The 19049-nt window shown below is 55.6% G+C and overlaps 1 protein-coding gene across 2 annotated transcripts in view; it reads right to left on the bottom strand.

Moving 5' to 3' along the window:
* The window catches only part of NTNG2 (netrin G2), a 69555-nt gene extending 50720 nt beyond the window's left edge, over nucleotides 1-18835 (bottom strand). The window contains exons 1-3 of one of the 2 annotated variants that reach the window (XM_054509471.2): nucleotides 18264-18835; nucleotides 14403-14533; nucleotides 13469-14164 (exon numbers count right to left, since the gene is read on the bottom strand). In XM_054509471.2, the coding sequence (XP_054365446.1) occupies nucleotides 13469-13681 (213 nt within the window). In that variant the 5' untranslated portion in view covers nucleotides 13682-14164; nucleotides 14403-14533; nucleotides 18264-18835. The remainder of the gene's footprint in view (nucleotides 1-13468; nucleotides 14165-14402; nucleotides 14534-18263) is intronic. The other variant, XM_054509473.2, reaches the window with a different exon arrangement.
* Between the last annotated feature and the right edge of the window lie 214 nt (nucleotides 18836-19049).

Genomic DNA, 19049 nt, shown 5'->3' with positions numbered 1-19049 from the left:
TGGGGAGCGTGGGGGATAAGGGCAAAGGGGCGGCCTGGAGCCAGCAGCCGTCTTGACATTTAGCAGCTGCTGGAAGGCCCTGACTCTGGCCAGCCAGCCTTCCTCCAGGAAGATGGGTTAAGAACCTGGGAACAGGGGCGCCTGGGTGGCTCAGTTGGTTAAGCGACTGCCTTCGGCTCAGGTCATGATCCTGGAGTCCTGGGATCGAGTCCCGCATCGAGTCCCGCATCGGGCTCCCTGCTCGGCGGGGAGTCTGCTTCTCCCTCTGACCCTCCCCCCTCTCATGCTCTCTCTCTCTATCTCATTCTCTCTCTCAAATAAATAAATAAATAAATAAATAAATAAATAAATAAATAAATAAATAAATAAAAGAACCTGGGAACAAAGGGTGAGGGACACGGAGGGGAGAGTTGGCACCCCTCGGCCCCCCCCCCACACACACCCAAGGCTGGAGCAAGGACGGCATGCCTGTGGCTCAGGTACGACGACCGGTTCTGAGAACAAACTCTCTCCCCTCTGGCCTTTGAATTTAAAAGATGGCAAGACACTTCAGGCTGGAAGGGATCCAGTGCAGTCCTAGGAAAGGCTGCAATGGTGGTTCTCACACTCAGCTGGGCCCGGGAGCACCTGGGGAGCTTGGCTGAGCCCCAGTGCCCAGGCGCGCCCCAGAGACGGTGTGGTGGCCGGCGGGGCAGGGAACGCAGTTTCTACCTTGCAGCCTGCTGAGAGCTGGGGCCCTGGCAGACCCCCGAGTCTGCACAGCTCCTGGCCCCTGCCTTTTCCACTCCCCGATTCCCAGCTGCCCACCTGGGTTCAGAGCCTTCCAGAAGGTCGCCCAGGGGTGAGGAGATAGGACGGATGGAGGAGACAGGCACAAAGTCGGAACCCCCTTCCCCGATGTGGAAGTACCGCTTACAGTGGTTCTCAGGTTAGCCTCGTCTGGGGGCACCCCGGACCGGCTGCATCACACCCTCGGGGTAGGTCCCGGCTCTCAGGCCGGTTCAGCTGCCCAGGAGGTTCCAGTGTGCAGCCAAGGTTGGGGCCAGTGTCCCGAGGACCCTGCCGTGGGACAATTCTGCATCTGGGAGTGGCACCTGGCCCCCCCACCCCTCCTTCCTACCCCTCCCCTCTCTGTGCCTATCCCCCAGGCTGAGAGGCTGCCAGACATTTGGGGAACCCGGGTGGGAAGGGGCGGGCTGCCCGTGCCAGGCAGACAGGCCCGGTGGAAAGCAGCCGCCACGCTCCCCCTCCCCACAGCTCCCTCCCCCCCTATTTTTAGGTCCATTACTGTCCATTGTTGGGTGTATTTCTTTTCCCACTCCTTCCCCAGAAAAACTGCTCGGCTTCCTCCAGGCAAAGCCATCTCGCCTTCCCCAGAGCTGGTGCGTGGGAGCGTCCCCACTGCCAAATAGACATGATATAAGTGAATTATCAAATAAGTGGATTAGCAGACTCCGCCATGTCTCAAAGGGGGGGAGCTGGTAACCGCCACCATCACTCACTGCTCCCCAGCCCTCCTTCCTCGGGTTGACAGGGTGTGCTGGGCGGGGGAGAGGCTGACAGGGACAGTATGCTCACCCAACGCAGGGGGCCACAGGCCCGCACATGTGCACACGCACACAGATGACAACCAACTCAATCCTTCAGGCACTTTCTAAGCTACTCCGAGTGCCTCACATCAGCTGTAAGCGGCCTGGTTAGCAGCTAAGTGCTGGGGCCAGGTGGCCCAAGGTAGAGGTGCCACGCTCCTCTATTTCAATGCTGTGTGACTTTGGGAAAGTGCCTTAACCTCTCTGAACCTCGGGTTCCTTGTATGCAAGGGTATAAATATAGGATCTACCAGAAGTCTTCTGTGAGGGTTCAATGAGCTTGTTTAGGTCGAGTGCTTGGTATACAGGAGGCGCTCAATAAATATAAGCTATTGGTCCTCTGAGGAGAAAGAGGTAAAATCAAGAAAATCCTCAGATAATAGGACCATTCAGTTACAAGAAGACAAACACTGATTTTCCTGAGTGTAAGGGCCCCCAGAGGGACCATAGGGGTCCATGGGTGGACTCAGGGTGGTCTGGGAAGCCCCACGTGTTTGCAACCGTGTGTGTGTGTGTGTGTGTGTGTGTGTGTGTTGTTCCTGAAAGAGCACCATGAATCCCCAAAGGCAGGAGCCCCTGCTCTGGGGTTTTGCTGCTGAGGTATGGGTTGGTCTCCGGCTTTGCTTGTCCCCTCTGGGTCCTCCTGGGTGCCTGGGACATTACTGGTTTTTTCCCTATCTCTCCCTCTCCCTTCCCCTCTCTGACTCCCTCTCCAAGTTTAAAAGTCCCAAAGGCTAGAAACAGAACCAGGGGAGGCAATGGGGTTCTGAGGGTGAGCATGCAGGCAGGAAATCTCTACTCGAGACTTGCCTTGAGGTCACCCAGCTCCCGGAAGCCAGTCCAGTGGGGAGTCCAGGCCCCGAGAGCCCAGAGCCAGCCCAGTGCCTGCCCCAGAGCTGTCAGTGAGGGTTTTAGATGGCCTGGAGCGGGGACAGGGACAGGGACAGAGACAGTGTGCCCTTTGGCCAGCTGGTTTCTCCTTCTACTGTCACCTGCCTTTGGCTGTCTCTTGATTCCCAGAGGGAGGGGACACCCCAAGAACCCCAAAAGGGCACCACCATCCACGTGGGCTGGAGCAGAAGGAGGGAACTTGAGGGTTACGCACAGGCTGCATCTCCCACTGGCCTCCTTCTCACCTTTGCCCAACAGACTCCGTTACGACCGAGGGGAAATATCCTGGTCGTGTTTCATTTCTTTTTATTTCCCTGGTCGACACTTGGAGTCAAGTGGACAAATGACACGGCAGAAGGAGGGAACTGGAATGAGGCACTGAGGGGTCCAAATGGTCCCACAGCACCCCGGGCAAATGGCTGGGGGACAAGGATGCCAGATCGTTGATGATGGGCTGAGTCCCTTTATGGGGCGGGGGGAGCAGCTCTAGAGTGTCCCCAGGTTTAGCTGTGGAGGGCAGATCAGACGTGCAAAATTTCTGCAGGGAGAGATAGGTTGCATTTCTCTAAAGGAGTTGACCCCTGCACAGCCACACCTTGAGATCCTGGGGCCCCTTCCTGTCCACCTCTCCTGGTGCCGCCACAACTTGGAGCGCTGCCGCTTGTAGGCAGGCTGGGATGGGGACCTTGGCGCCCTCTGGGCCATGGAGAGCCAGCTCAAGCGCAGCCCCATCACCAGGGGCTCACCCAAGGGGGCCAGAAAGCAAATGTTGTAACCTTACGTCACATCTACACTGAAGGGGCAGCCCGGGCACCCCACTGGCGGCAGGTGGCTTTCAGGCAGGCATCCCACATCCCCCACCAAATGCCATCATGTGAGGTCAAATCCCGGGCATGAATGCATAGACAGAGACCTGGTGTGGAACGCCTCATGTCCCCAGGGCTCCAGTCCCCTCTTTCAGGAGAGCCCAGGACCTACAGTCGAGACTCTTGGGTCTGCCGTCCCTCCCTAGGGGCCCAAGGAAGTCACTCCATCCTGTGGGGCCTCAGTTTTCCCTCATGTTCACAGGAGCCCTAGGACTGCCTGGGGGTGGGGGGCTCAGGGTCCCAGGTCGGGGGCAGAGGGACACCAGCAGCCCGGTCCAAGGAGCCCTCTTTCCCCTGAACCATTAGTCCCATGGGAATAGGTGGCATGAGGTACTTCATAGGTATTGAGTTTCCTCTAATCTCTAAGACCCCTTCCAAACTGCACTCCCTACTTGAGACGAAGGATAATTAGCAGCCCATGTCTGTGGTGGGACAAAATGAGACCCAGGCTCCGGGGCCCTGCTGAGCAGGTCGGGGAGGGGGAGCAGCGGGAGCTGGAGAGGAGACACTCCGAGACCGGAGAGAAGTCACAGGTTGGGCACCCCTCCCCACTTACCCTCCTCTGAGCATCAAAGCTAACATCTCAGCCTAAAAGCTAGGTCAGGAAAAAGGAGACACGGAGGAGGAAAAGAGGGAGGGGAGAGAAAGGGAGAGAGAGGGCGTGAGCATTTGGGCTCCCCCTCCTCAGGCTTCACCACGGCATCACATTAAATGCCTGTGATCTCTACTTAGCCCAGACTCTCCACTTAGCCCTGGGGCCCAGCTTCCTCATCTGTAAAATGGGGAAAGTAGTTTTTACCCTGTAGGGTATTTGGGAGGGCCCAAGGAGACACTGTGCACGGGATGCTCAGTGTTTCCAGGGAAAAGATGGAGAGCCCAGACGTCAACCCTCCATCGACGGTCAGTGGATTGTCCACGAGGATGACAAGAACATTTAATGGAGAAAGAAGAGTCTCGCCAACAAATGGTGCTGGGAGAACTAGCTATCCTCGTGCAAAAGAAGGAAGCCGGATGCTTATTGTACACCATATACCAAAATGGATCAAAGATCTAGACACGAGAGCAAAAACTACAAAAGTCTTAGAAGAACACATGGGGGTAAACATTCACGACCTTGGATTTAGCAATGGTTTCTCTGATATGACATCCACAGCACGAGCAACAAAAGGAAAAAAAATAGATCAATTAGATTTCACTAAAATAAAAAAAAATGTTGTGCATTAAAGGACATAATCAAGAGAGTGAAAAGACTAACCATCGAGTGGGGGAAATATTTGCAAATCATATATCTGATAAGGATCTAGCACCTAGCATACATAAAGGACATGTACAAATCAACAACAAAAAGACAACCCCGTGAAAAAAATGGGCAAAAGACATGAATACATATTTCTCTGCAGAAGATACACAAGTGGTCGATAAGCCCAGGATGCCCAGCATCATTAGTCACTAGAGAAAGACAAATCAGAACCATATGAGATGTCTCTTCACACGCACTAGGTTGGCCATAATAATAAAAAACAAAAATGGGAAATACGCAGTGCTGGTGAGGATGTGGAGAAATTGGAACCGTGTCCCGTGCTGGGGGGAATGGAAAGTGGTCTGGCTGATGTGAACAACAGTTTGGCGGTTCCTCAAAAACTTAAATATGGAATTACCATACGACCCAGCAATTCCACTCCTAGGTATATGTCGCAGAGCAATGTCCACACAAAAAGCGTACACAAATGGACACAGCAGCATTATCCGTAACAGCCCCAAAGTAAAAGCAACCCTGATGTCCATCAACTGGTGCACGAATGCATAAAATGTGGTCTATCCATACAACGGAATCTTACTCAGCCTTAAAAATGGAACGAAGTACTGACAACTGCCCCAACATGACAAACCTCGAGAACGTACTGCTAAGTGAAAGAAGCCAGGCACAAAGTCACATGTCATATGATTCCATTTGCAAGAAGGGTCGAGGATAGGCAAATCCATAGAGACAGGAAGCTGACTAGTGGTCCCCAGGGCCTGGGGAGTGAGAGCTAATGGAGACGGGGATTTCCTTTTGGGGTAATTAAAAATGTCTCAGAACTACATAGAAGCGGTGGTCACACAACAATTTGAGTGTACTAAATGCTATGAAACTGTATCCTTAAAAACAGTTAAAAAGGCAAATTTTATGGTCTATATATTTTATTGCAATAAAAAATGTTAATGGTTCATTTCATGCCATGTGAATTTCACTTCAGTTTTATTTTATTTTAATTTTTTTTATTTTTAAAGATTTTATTTATTTATTTGACAGAGAGATAGCGAGAGCAGGAACACAAGCAGGGGGAGTGGGAGAGGGAGAAGCAGGCTTCCCGCGGAGCAGGGAGCCCGATGTGGGACTCAATCCCAGGACCCTGGGATCATGACCTGAGCCGAAGGCAGACGCTTAACGACTGAGCCACCCAGGTGCCCTCACCTCAATTTTAAAAGAGTTTTAAATTCTTTTAAAAATGGCCTCATCAAAAGAAAAAAAAAAAAAACCCTTTAGCCGTGTGCAGTGATGGATGTTAACTAAGTTTATTGTGCTGATCATTTTGTAGTATCTACATATATAAAATTGTTATGTTGTACACCTAAAACGAATACAGTGTTATACATTAATTACATCTCAATTAAAAAAAAGAATTTAGAAAACCAGAGGGAAATTATGTGATGTACTGTTATATTTTTAGTGCTTAGCTTTATTTTTCTTTGTTTTGATTTTCGTTTGTGAGAATACTACAATAAAGGAGTTTGAACTTGAAAAAAAAATGTCTAGCGCTGTGCTCAGCGCTCAGAACCCCTCTATCTGCGCTGGGATCCCCCATTTTGTTTGTCTGTGACCAAAGCTGAACCCTAGCCTAGATTTCTCCAAACTCCCAGAATCTACTTGGCCATCCTCCAGGAGCGCTGGTGGAATCTACGCACACCACATCTTGGCACAGTGGGGGAAACTGAGGCTAAGGGGCTTGACCAGCAGCAAGGAGACTTTGCCAGAACCTGGTACCGCCCGGCTCCCCTCCTGTGCTCGTTCTGCTCTCACACGCTGCCCTCCCCCCTCCCGCCAGCAGTTGGTGTGTGCTCAGGGAATTAAAAACACATTTTCATATATTTAAGCAAATCTGCTGCTGAAGAAAAACAGATCAGAACCTGCAAAGCGAAGCCGAGCAGAACCAGTTTCCGCATCATCTGCCACTTCCTAGTTTCCTCGGCACTTGGTGCCCCGCGCGCGTCGTGGGCCAGATGGACCCTGGCCAGGTCTGAGGCCGGGGAGCCTGGGCCCCGGGGGCCGTGGGATGGGAATGGGACTCTACAGCTTGGGCCCCGGTCCTGGGGTGGCCAGGGCCGGGTGGCGAGGGGCCCCGCTCCTTTGAGCCTGCCATGCTCTGTTCCGGCCCCTGGGCTCAGGGGCTCCCTTGGGCCTCTGCCTGCCCACTGTTCCCCTCCTCCCCTCCCTGCCACCACATCCTTGGCCTGACACCCCCTCCTCCCAACATTAAGAGCCAGACAGAAGAAGGGTGAATCCCAGCTCCACCCCTGAGTGGACCTAGGGAAGCCTTGGTCTCTCTATTCATCTGCCTGATGGTACAGTAAACACTCCGCCCATAGGCTTACGGGGGGCGGGGGGGGGTTACATGGGAGGAGGAGGTCACATGGCTTGTCCCCTCCCTGGCATCCATGCGCTCCCCCCCATGTTCCCTGCACCCCCCACCCCATGACCTTGTACATGCCATTCCCTCCGAGCGAGCCGTCACTCTTCTGAATCCCTCCGACCCGGGCCCCCCATCTCTGAACTCCACAGTGCACGCGGACTCTACCTCCCATTCCTTGCCTGGTCAACAGCATCATCTTCTGTCTGTTATGCTCTACTGTCACTCCTTTTGTCTCTCCAGCTAAGTTCTGGGATGGAAAAAGAAAATCCCTTTTTTGGGAACATTCATTCTGTGCCAGGCACCCAGCTGAGGGCTCTCTGAGGCTTGTCTCATCTCATCTGTCAGCCTTCCTCTGAGCCTGTGGTTGCTGCCATCCCAATGTTCAGATGAGAAAATCGAGCCTTGTAGCACAGGGACTTAGCCAAAGTCTCACAACCCAGAGGGACGGGATAACGGCAGCTCGCATTTGCCCCTTCCCGGATCCCAAGTTCTCATCCACAGCGGGGGTAGTCTGCCTGTCTGTCTGTCTGTCCATCTGTCCATCCCCTTCCTCCCCGCACAGGGGTTTGAGGCAGCTGATGATAATACATGCAACGCAGGAGAAACATGAAAATATATTAAAAACCAAGGCTGGAGAGTGTAGAGATGGAAGAGGAAGACGAGCTTGGGGAAGGCAGGGATGTGTACGCTGGAAAGTTCTAGATCTTCTGACACTCTTTGGAAAGCTGTCCCTTCCAGGCCCTTTCCCCTCCCCACTGCACTCTAGTTGCACTGTGCCCACCCTCCATGGGGTGTCTGGACCCAAAGCCGTTCCCTTAAGAAAAGTAAGGGGCAAGGATCTCACGCGTGTGGGCGCTGACCTCCCAGCAGCGCCGCCCCGGGCCTGTCACTCAACTGCTCCCCAGGAAGGAGACTTCACTGTGCAACAAGATGTCATGCATGGAACTATTCTTGTCCTGAGCTGGGCCCTGCCTCAGGCATTTCAACAGAATGAGGCGCCTTAACTAAGGGTTGGGTGAAGCTCAGGTTCTAAAGTTGCTTCCTACTTAAGAACAGAGCTGTGCAGACCTCCTGGTGTTATCCGATCGCAAATCCCACGAACCAGGGGCTCCGATGGAGACACGCAGGAGATTTAGGTGCTTCCTCTGCCCTGATCGAAACCCTAGTTCTTCCTGTAAGATTCAGTTCTAATCTCTCCTCCTCTGAGAAGTCTTCCCGGATCACACCGACCTTCCACTGGCCCAACCATTTGTTCATTAAACACTTACCTCGCACTGACTGAGCCAAGAGGGAGGTGCTGGGGACAGAAAGATGAGACGGCCCTACTTCTGGGGAGCTCACAGTCCAAGGCAAAAGCAAACACCAGGAGCACAAGAGCCCACAAGAATGAGTATCGGTCATATGCCAGGGGCTGTGCTCATGACAGTCGTGATTGTGTATCCTTTAATAGCAGCAATTTGAGGAAATAAGGCTCAGAGAGGTTAAGCCTCATGCCAAAGGTCCCACAGCACGGGGTTCTAACCTCTATCTCTCTGCCCCTAGGACCCGAGCCCTAAACCACTAGGCCAATGTCAGTGAGCACAATGACAGGGATGTGACCAGATGGGGGCCTTTCTACCCACCTGGGTTAAGGAATCAGAGAGAGCCTCCTGGAGGAGGTAGGGTCCAACCTGAACCTTGAAAACTGAGCTGGGGTTTTCCAGGTAAATGTGGAAGCCTTGGGAATGAAGGAAGCAAGGGAAGACATTCCGGGTAGAGGAGGCGGCCCAGGCAAGGGAGAGGTGAGAAGCGTGGCAGGCTGGAGCACGCAGGGTCAGCAGGAGTGATGGGCCTGCATCCCTCTGGGGTTCCCACCACATCAGCTCTGTCTCCCCATGCCTTGTTAGTAGTGTATGTTCGTAACATCTGCCGTGCTCTCTCTTTGAGGAGAGGAGGGGGCGGGGGTGAGGTGTTCTGCATGCTCTCCCCTTCAGGTTTGGGGGCCAGGAACACAGAGGGGGAAGGAGGCCTGAGCCAGTGGGCCGTCAGCTTGGCACTCCTTGGTGGGAACATTTCGTGAACATTGAGGTCAGGCAGAAGGCGGGACATCTATGACCTTGATTCTACATATGGTGTTCAATGTCACGGTGAGGAGGGGCTCGAGGACTCAAGGATCCACTTGCCATTTGTCTTAATCAGCCCAAATGTCCCCTTGGGCGGGGAGATAGGGCCATGTGCTCTGCATTTAGGTAAACTGAGGCACAGAGAAGGTAAAGCAGGTGCTGAGGAAGAAGGGTGCTCAAAGACACACCTTCATGGCCTTTTCTTGATTTCCCTGTCAAGCCCAAGACCAAGACTCCTGTGCATGTAAAGTCTTGGATAAAAAGTTTAATGTTCATCTATTTCAAAATCAAGAGGATCAAGATTGGATTAATGATCATATCAAAGCCTGTCGCTAGAACAGAACTCACTCTCTTCAAGCACTTGTAGATATTCTGAGAAAAGCATTTCCTTCTCCCAGGAAGCTGGTGGGGCGGGCAAGTCACCCCCCCAGGTACAGATGAGGAACCTGAGGTTCAGAGAATCTAAATGACTTGCCCCAGATCACCCTGCCTGAGAATGGCAGAGCTGGGATGGGGGCTTGGGTCCTCAGACCCTAGGTCTGTGTTTTCTAGACAGGATACCCACAGCTTCTCTGTGGAAGCTTCCAGAGGGTCTCAGGGACATCAGCTCCCAGCTCCACCCCTCACTCCGGGGCCTCCTGCTCCTCAACATCTCCTTCCACAGGGACTCACCACGTAACCCACAAAGATCCCCCGGGAACATCAGCCACGGGTTGCACCCACCACCAAGCAATTACATAGGGCAGCCGTTTCTCAGACCATACCCTGCATGCCTCTGAATCACCTGGATCTCTTGTTAAAATGCAGTTTCTGACTCAGCAGTCTGGGGCTGGGCCTGGGATTCTGCATTTTTAACAAGGTGAGTCCAAGGACTACACTTTAGGTAGCAAGTGGGGACCTGCAGGATCGCTTTAAACACCACCCGCCTGGTCTGTGGCCAGCACCCCACCCCCTTGCTCTTCCCGACCTCCCCCCGCCTCACCATCTCTCTCCTGAGACTCACGGGTTAGCTTCTGTCTCCAGAGGCACAAGGAGAGTGTTTGGGGGGCACTGTGGGGCTGCTCCCCATACCCAACAGCACAAGAGTTGAGAAGCCTCTGTGGGTACCACCTCCCCCGCCCCCTGGGCCCTGCAGCGTGGCCAGGCTGGCCCAGAATGGAGGGTGGAGGGCTGCCTGTCCTCTCCTGCAGTCCTCATTGAAATTTTGCCCTTGCCCTCGGATCCTTGGTTGAGAGCTCATCCCTATTAATTCTCATTGTGCATTTAGAGCGGATAGGTTTTTATTTATTCATTTATCTTGGTCTTCTCCCCCCTCCCCTTCCTCGCCAGGCTGGAATTTACAATTCAGTTCTCAGGTGGCCTTGCGGAAGGACGGGAAGCCTGGCAGGAGGGAGGGTCTGCACCCTGAACCCTGAAAATGGTGGCTGCCTCGTGGCCCCCCTTGCACCCTGGGTGCTCCAGGGCTCACACACCCGTTGGCTGGATGTGGGGACAGGTCCGGCAGTGGCCACAGGGACCCCCTGGGCACTGGCCCCCGCTAACAGGTCAGTGGGTGGCTGGCTACCATTAGGGCGCCCCCTGGTGGTTCACACCGCCGACCATGCCTGCAGGAGTCCGAGCTCCCTGACCACCCAGCGTAGGCCAGCTGCCCAGAGACTAGAAATACAGGGCGCGGCGTCCTCCAGTCTGGACAGAGGCAAAGAAGAAAAGCCAGGGACACAGCTGAGGGCGTCCTAACAACAATAATAAGCTCATAACACCTACTGCACATTGAGCACCTACTGTGTGCCAGGTCGCTCCCCCGGCCAGCCCTGTGCCCCACATACAGTATTGGCCTTTACAGGGGAGGGAACTGAAGCGCAGAGAGAGGAGGCCGAGTCACCTGGGGAGTAAGCACAGGCTCTGGCTGCAGATAAGTTGCCCGCCCCCCCTCAACTGCCTTTGAAACTGAGTGACCTTGGCAGGATTTAGGCAACACTGTCTAATCCCTAAAACAGGATTAGAACACTACCCACCTCAGAGCATCCTGGAGATGATTAAATGAGACCCACACAGGACCTGCTCAGGGGAGCCTGCACAGGGGTTTGAATCTATCTGGATGTGACCCCCTGCTCCCTGCAGAAGCCAGTCCCCCTCCGCCTGCCAGGCAGAGCGGGATGGCAGCCTGTAATGAAATATTTAAGTCCATCAGACAGGTGTGGAGACACTGAGGACCCACCTATGTGGGAGATGTTGAAGACGCTACTCTTCCCCTCCTGTCTTCCCAGGAAAGAAGGGCTCCCAGCTCCTCCCAGACCCCAGCGCTCAATGACACCTGCCTGGGCAGGTGGGGCAGCCTTAGGATTTTGGGGGGGTGGTGACCACCCCACCCTGGCAGCTGCCCTGGGTCCTCCCTGTGAGAGTGGGTGGGGGCAGGGCAGACGTCCAGCGCTAAGGGCATCCTGAGCCAGCTTTGGCCAGGAGAGGGCCTCAGACTTGCATCTGATGGCCATCTCCACCCCTCAAGCCCTTGACCAGAAGCTGGTCCAATGAATTATGATTTAGCTGCCCTGTCCCACACCCTTCCCCCCAGTACATTAAGGCAATGATTAATATTTAAGAGAAGGAATACAGTCAAGACTCTAATATGAGAGGCAGAGGTTGACTGTTCAGGGAATGTGTAGAGAAGTCTTTGCATGAACTGGGCTGGGTTGCCAGCCTAATGTTCAGGCTCAGACCTGGGCTCCACTGCCCTCCCGCCCCCCGCCCTGCAACATGGCTTTGCCCCTGACCTTCAGGAGCTAACCCCCTCGCTCATCCCTGAGCCAGTGAGGCCCTGGGATCCCCAGGGCAGTGGTCCCCAGGAGCTATCCAGCAACCTCCCCCCAGCCCTGTGTTGCCTTCTTCCCTCCCTCCCTCCCTCCCCAGCTGGCTCCCTCGGCCCAGCCACCATCCACAGTGACAGCCTCATGACTGACTGCTGACTGTCCAAGCGGGAAGCTACCTTCCCAGGCTGACTGCTCTGTGATAGGAATGCAGCTCCCCATGGGACTGAGGCGTCCTCAGGAGCCCCGTGGGGATACCTGCTCAGTCCAGCCATAAGCCCAGAGACCCGGAGGTTCCCTCAAGGGCACATGGAGACAGCAGCCACCCCAAAGGTGACGATGAGCCCCTCCCATCAGGTCCTGCAGCCTGGCTGCCCGGCCCAGCCTCCTGCCGGGCACGGGGGTGGGGGTGGGGGTCAAAGGCACTGCCAAGTGGGAAGGCCCCTCTCGGCAGGCAGCTTAGCTCAGTGACTTCGGAGCCAGACACTTGAATCACAGCTTTACCACTTCCTGGTGGGACTTTGAGCCTCAGTTTCTCCATCTGTACAACAAGAATGACAAGAGCTACCATCTGTGGGGCACTGGCTCTGTGTCAGGCCCTACTCAGCATTTTACATGTGTGAATCAGCTCACTTGCCCCTACAATGCCCATTTTACAGACGATGGATCAGAGGCCCAGAGCTGCCACTGGTTCAGAGCCCAACCCCCAAACTCCTCCTTTATACAGCAGAGAATCAGCCTGGCTGAGCTGACGGGGGGACTTGCATAGCAAGCTCTTAGCCCGCACGCAAGGGGCTCCCATGAATGGTCCCGGCTATTATGACCGCTGTTGTTGTTGGTAACACTGACTACTGAAGTAGTCCATGGCTCTAAGACCCCATCCTCCTCTAATTAAGGGCTCAAGTGACAACCCCTGAGCAGCCGCCGTCCCCTTGACTTAGCCAGTGGCTGCAGTCACTGAACATAGCGGTGGGGTTGAAAAGAGAGCCAGCCACACCGTCCATCCTGGTCTGACTCCTTCCTTATGAATCCCCCCTGCACATCCATCAAACCTTCCCCCCGCAGAGTTCCAGCTCTGTGAGTGGCATACGCTGACCTGGCAAAACCGTCTGCTGCATTGGATCAGGTGGGATAGGACGTGGTCCCGCAGAAGGATTGAACAGAGTGCAACATTGCAAAGAGTGCCCTGCTCCCTCGCCCAGGATCCTGACTTCCTGACTACGGAGGCGGGGCTTGTCTGCGCCGGCTGGCCCAGGAACTATCACTACCATGGTCTTCCCAAGAGAAAACGATCTGGTGGTCAGCTAGTCAAGAAGGTACCCATCCCAGAGAATGACATCACATGACCACAGAGCCCTGGGGGTGGCCTTTGCTTTGGCACTTCTCCAAGGTGGGACAGCCATCTGCTCCCAATCCGAGATGCGGGAAAGTCAACCTTGCATCTGGTCCTCCCATTCTGCTCAGCCATCACCAGTCTGTCCCAGACCCCCTCCCCCTTGGCCTGAGCAAACAGAACAGCAGGGGGTGGGGGGGGTGCTGACTTACGTGGGAGCAGAATCTCTCAGGGGGGTCTCCGCACGTGATGCCTGAGGGCTCCACCTTCACCTTGACGTAGTCCTTCAGCCGCATCACCTTGGGCTGGCAGGCGTAGAACTCCCAGGTGGGGCCCTCATCGGTGGTCACCCAGGATTTGCAGATGTCGTAGTCCCCAGAGGCCAGTGGGAGGCAGTGCAGGAAAAGTGCGAGCAGGTGCAGCATGGCTGAGCAGTCCGCAGGGGCGTGGCCCAGAGAGGCCCTGGAGAGGCAGCGACTGGGTCAGGCGGGACTCTCGGCCTCAGCATGGAAAGTGCCCCATCTACCAGGCAACGGTGGCTGGATGTCCCAGGGACTCGAACACGGCCGGGTTGCAAAGAGCGAGGAACTTGTTTCTTCCCAAAGGCTGACTCGGAAAACTCAGAGCCAGCGTTTCTCAGACTGCTGATGGGCAGATCAAAAAGTTGCCCATAACTTCGTGTCCTCCTAACCTTGGCATTGCACCTCTCCCAGAGGTGAATCTGATCAAATCAGGCAGGCTCTCAAATTGTGACAGTGGATGGAAATGGGAAAGGGAGCAAATCCTCAGGGATCTGGCATGAGGTCGGATCAGATTGCTTTTAATTTTTGTCCTTCCAATCAATCCAGGTCTTTAAAGGGCCCTGAATGTGTGATGTGCTCAGCACAACTGTGAAACAACCCTCCAGCCTGCATTGTAAAGAGAAAATAAAATCAGGAGGTGTACGTGTTAGCTGGAAACATGTTCCCTCTGTGGGGCTGGGCTGGCATCTCAGACCAATAGAAGAGATTTCTTTTCATGTGGGCTTAAAGTGACAACAATTGTGTGGCTGGACTGCAACATAAAAAAGCGACTGAGGTTTTTAACTGGGGAGAAGCTTATTTGGCTCTGCTTTGTGGGGACAGGCACTAATGGGGGCCAGCTGACCTTGGCTGGTGGCCATCGGCAACTTATTATGAAGTTTCTGACACTTCGGCTCTCAATCCATCCAGGTACCCGGGGGCTGGCTTGTCTTTCATTGTAAGAGGGGAGGAGAGAGAGCTCATTAGCAACAACACCTGCAACAAATTAAAAAGAGAAGGGGGAACGATAAAGATGTATAAGAACAAAAGCTCTCTGGCAAAATGTGCAAAAGATGAAGCTGCATTAGCAAGGTCTCCCGAGAAAACTGGGTTATTTTTATTAATATTAGAGTTGCACATTTGGAGATTGGGCACATTATTTAAAAGGTGACTCGCTTTTCCCCCCTCTCTTCTGGGGGTGTTAGGGCAGCAGAAGTGCCCCTGCTTGGGGTCACCGACTTTCCAGGACATACTCAGGGGTCAAGATTGAGTGGTGGCTTTGAATACCGTAACCAAAAAGTCAAAATGCCAAAGCTGTCACCATAGGAGCCAACGAGCCTGTACAGACAGGTACAGATCCAAGTGGGGGCCAACAAGTAAGAACCGGGTGCCGATAAATCTCTCCCCGAATTCTGCAATGGTCAATTTAATTTTCAGCGCTAAGAAACTAGGGACAGTGAGGACTTCCGCAGAAGTGACGATGGTTTGTCATATTAGATTTTTCTGATCAAGGCCAAAATTTTGCAATCATCTTTGGAGGGTGTGTCTATAAATGAGTCACTATTATGATTATTGCTTTACTATTTTAAGCTACTGATAATTATTTAAGAGCCCAAATAGCTATAACTGAGACAAATGTTACATTGCAGAAAACATGACTCCAGTAATGTGGTGTGTTCCCAGACACTGGATACATCACCAGGAGAATCTGAGTCCGGCCAGTGTGGGATCCTGGCCAAAAATACTAGCCAATAGGGCAAAGGTTATGCAATGAGTCACAGAAGAAGCACCGGCGTTATTAATTATTCTGATTATTATACCTATGATTATTGCCTCTTAATCCCCAAACTGCTTCGGCATTGCTGCTAACCTCAGCATGATTCTCACCTGACACCTTCTCGGGCCACATTGTGCACAGATGAGTCCCTGAAGAGTTAATCACGTTTCCATGAAACCCATTCTCCCCCCAGACACAACACACTGCTGCCAAAAATGACAAACCGGGGAGGTGGACATTGTCCAGAGGGGGCTGGCCCCTCACCTGCGCTGCCCGAAGAAGCCCCCAGCCAGTGCCCCATGCTCTTGGTCGGGGGCGGGGTGGGGGGGAATCATAAATCTGCATTAAGGCCACCCCTGCCCCCTTTCTCTGGCTGAAGGGCTCTTGATGGAGATGAATGAGGAGCCGAGGGGGGACCATATTTTTACTGCTCACCTCTGGCTGTTTAAAGAGAAACCTGTTATAGAACCTGCCTGGCCTTGAATGGGCTCCTTGCTAGAAACTCTCAGAAAGAACCCGCCTGGCGACTATTTTTACAACCTGAGAAAATGTAGTAAAAATAAAATAGCGCTGCCGGCAAAGGTTTGGATGCCTCTACCCAAGCTTCGAGCTGCCCAGAAAACAGCAGGTCCCTAATTAATTCTTCCAGCCGAGGACTCCCAACTGTTCACTAACAGGTAGGGAGCTCCTGACGGGAGGCGACACCGGGCACTGGCTGTGGGCTTCCTTCATCTGCAGGACCAGCGGCTGCTCGGGGGTTGGACTGCGCTGTCCGCCGCACCCGCGCGGGGAGGCAGCGAGGCCGGGAGGCCGGGAGGCCGGGAGGCCACCGAGAGCGAAGTGCGGAGCAACTCGGAAATCTATTAATTGCTTTGCAGTTCTTTTGGTTTAAATGCTGCGCATTCCCTGGAAAATGGGGTGTTCGGGGGGGGGGGTAGCCAACAACAACCCAATCTGCTGGGGGTGGGGTAACAAATGTGTTTACAACTAGTCAATCAACGGGGCGTTGCTGGTATTATAGGGAGAATTGTGAGCTCAGCAAGCGAATATTACAGTCGGCTTCTGCCAAAAAGAAAAACAAAGAAACAAAACACACACACACACACACACACACACACTCAAGGAGGGAGGAGAGAAGCAAGAGTCTCCAGAATAAGGAGGCGGAAAGCAGGGAGTGAGAAGCCAGCCAGGGAAATTTCAGAGTAAGAGGTTGTATCCCGGTGGATCGTTTTCTCCTTGGAAAATAAATCTTCACCTGATATTATTAAGAAACTGCAGCTCCCAGAAACAAATAGAATCAATGCGCTTTATTTCTTTTAAGAGTCCTCAGGAACCGACGGGGGCTGATAGCCAGGGTATTAAAACCCGAAAATTAGATTTTACCAGGATTTCTGAACTCCGATTTCTCTGTCTTATTGAATTAGCGCCTCTCGGAGCTGGCTGGGCTCGGAGCAGGCTCCTCCCGGAGTTGCCGGCTGCGCCCTCGCCTCGTGGGAAACTTGGCGCTGTGGGTGCGGGGCCCCTGGAGGGCACTGGAGGAGGGGTACCCGGGGCTGCCCACCCCGAGGTTCCCTCTCCCTTCCCATCGGGGGCAGCCGGGCGGAGTGAGATCTGCCTGCAAGAGGGTGGTGCCCGAGGGCTAGAAAGGAAAGGGGAGCCCGCCGCGGCCGGGTCACCTTCCCGCCCTCCACCCCTGGCCGGGTCCCCGGGGGTTCTCCGGGCACCGCTGGAGCTTAGCTACCCACGGCCCGGGTGCCCCCTAGCCCTGGAACAGGGGCCCTATCCGCTCCCGGCGTCCCCTACGGCCTCTTGGCGGCCGGGGAGCCCCGGAAAGTTGAGGGCTGGGGGGTGGGGCGCGAGAAGGAGGCCTCGGCTGGGCGCGGGGCGTGGGGGTCGGTCCTGGCTGGGCCGAGGGGTCGGGGTGGAGTCCGAGCTTCGGGTGGGCTGCACAGGGGCGTGCATCGCACAGGGGCGTGCCCCACAGTCCCGCAGCTGCGTTTTGTCTTTCCCAAGTTGAGTGCAAGCCCCGGCAGCAGTTAATAAGCACGCCTTTAAGAAAGGCCCCGCCGGCCCCGAGGATGCCCCCTCCGTTGCCACCGCCTCCCTCAGTTAGAGAAGGCACCGAGCAAAGCGCCCGGGAATTAGTTGCCTTCTTTTTCCCGGCGCCGCTTTCCAGCAGCGCCCCGGCCTCCGCCGCCCCCCGCCCGGGCGGGCAACTTACTCGGAGCGGGCGGACCCCGCGAGCCCACGGTCCTCTTCCCGCCTTCCCGCTGCCTCTGCTCCCCCAGTCTGCGCGCCGCCCTGTTCCAGGTTGCACTCCACACGTCCCCAAGCCGGGCCCTGCTCATCGCCCTCCCCCACTAGCCCACCCCTCCCCCGCACGGAAAGAAGTTTCCAGCCCGGCTGGCCAAGAGTTTCTCTGCGCAACTCACACAGACCCAGTTTTCGGAGAGATGGGAAGGGGATGCGAGGAAGGGGGGGGCGGGGGGGGCTGTCGATGGTGGCGATTAAATTGGGGTGGAGGAGTAGCGCGAGAGAAGGGTTAATTTTCTTTTCACAAACACAGGCACGCATTCTTGCAACATCTATCCCCACCACACACACACACGCGCGCGCGCGCGCGCACACACACACACACGCGCGCGCGCTCACACACACGATGGAAAAGACCCTGGTAGGAAAAAGCCAGCCGGAAAGACAAGCTTTTCCTTTAAGATGCTCCCACAAACGCACACTCACACACCCCTCTCGGGCGACTCCAGCCCTCCGCTAGTAACAGCAGCTACCGAATAACTTTTGCGTCCGAGCCTTGGCTGGGCCGCTTGAAGTGGCTCCCGGGGCCCGGGAGGCTTGCATGGTCACCGAAGCCCTTTAAAAATGAAACCAGGCTGGCAAAGCTGCAGCCGCTCGCCCCCCCGCGCGCCCGCCGGCTCTCCCCGCCCGCCTTACCCCGGCTCGGAGCAGCTTCCCGGAGCGCAGACCCGGGAGGCCGCGGACCGCCGCCCGCGGGCGCTCCGCCTGCCCTGGCCGGCGCTGGGTGGGGGCGCGGGCCGGAGGGCTGCGAGCCGCGGCTCCTCGCGCGCCGCTGCCGCCGCCGCCGCGGCCGTCAGACCGGGGTTGGGGCGCCCTCCGGCCGCCGGGGGGGCCGCCCGCAGCCGTCCCGGAGACGCGGGCCGGGGCAGGGGGCCGCCCGCGCCGCCCGCATCGCCCGACCCGGGCCGGGCGGGAGGTCGCCTCTAACAGGTGCAAACTTTTGGGGCCCCCTGGGCGGCTCGGAGAGGGCCGGCGCGCGGGCACCGGGCAGCCCCCGGCCCGGGTGGGCTTCGCGGCTGCTCGTCGGGGCGCCGGGGCATGCCCCCAGGCGCGGCGCGGGCCAGATGGCGGGGCGCTTCACCGCCCCCCTGCGCTCCGCTCCAAGTTAATGCCGAGGCTGAATCCTCTTGCCATCTCTCACGATCACCATCGGGGCTTTTATCTCTCGGTCTGATCCGGGCTGCGTAACTTCCTCTGTGTGGCTTTAACACACCATCCCACCACGGAGCAACGGTCTTCTTAAAGGTGCAGGAAGGAAATACTGCGCGACTCGGGGGACACGCCGCGGCCCGGGGAGGGGCGCCGCCAGCAGGGGCGTCCCGGCGGGCCCGCGGCCAGGGTGGCCCCAGCAGGCAGCCGCGGGAGCGAGCCTGCTCTGGGGGGTCGCTGCCTAAACATCTCCTCCCGGCTCGGGGGCCGGCG

This window comes from Mirounga angustirostris, unplaced genomic scaffold (genome assembly GCF_029215605.1).
Source record: "Mirounga angustirostris isolate CCGP_5_RB_7025 unplaced genomic scaffold, mMirAng1.0.hap1 SCAF_15, whole genome shotgun sequence".
Taxonomy (NCBI): domain Eukaryota; kingdom Metazoa; phylum Chordata; class Mammalia; order Carnivora; family Phocidae; genus Mirounga; species Mirounga angustirostris.
The sequence above is the reverse complement of the archived record's forward strand: the minus strand, read 5'-3'. Positions and strand labels throughout refer to the sequence as shown.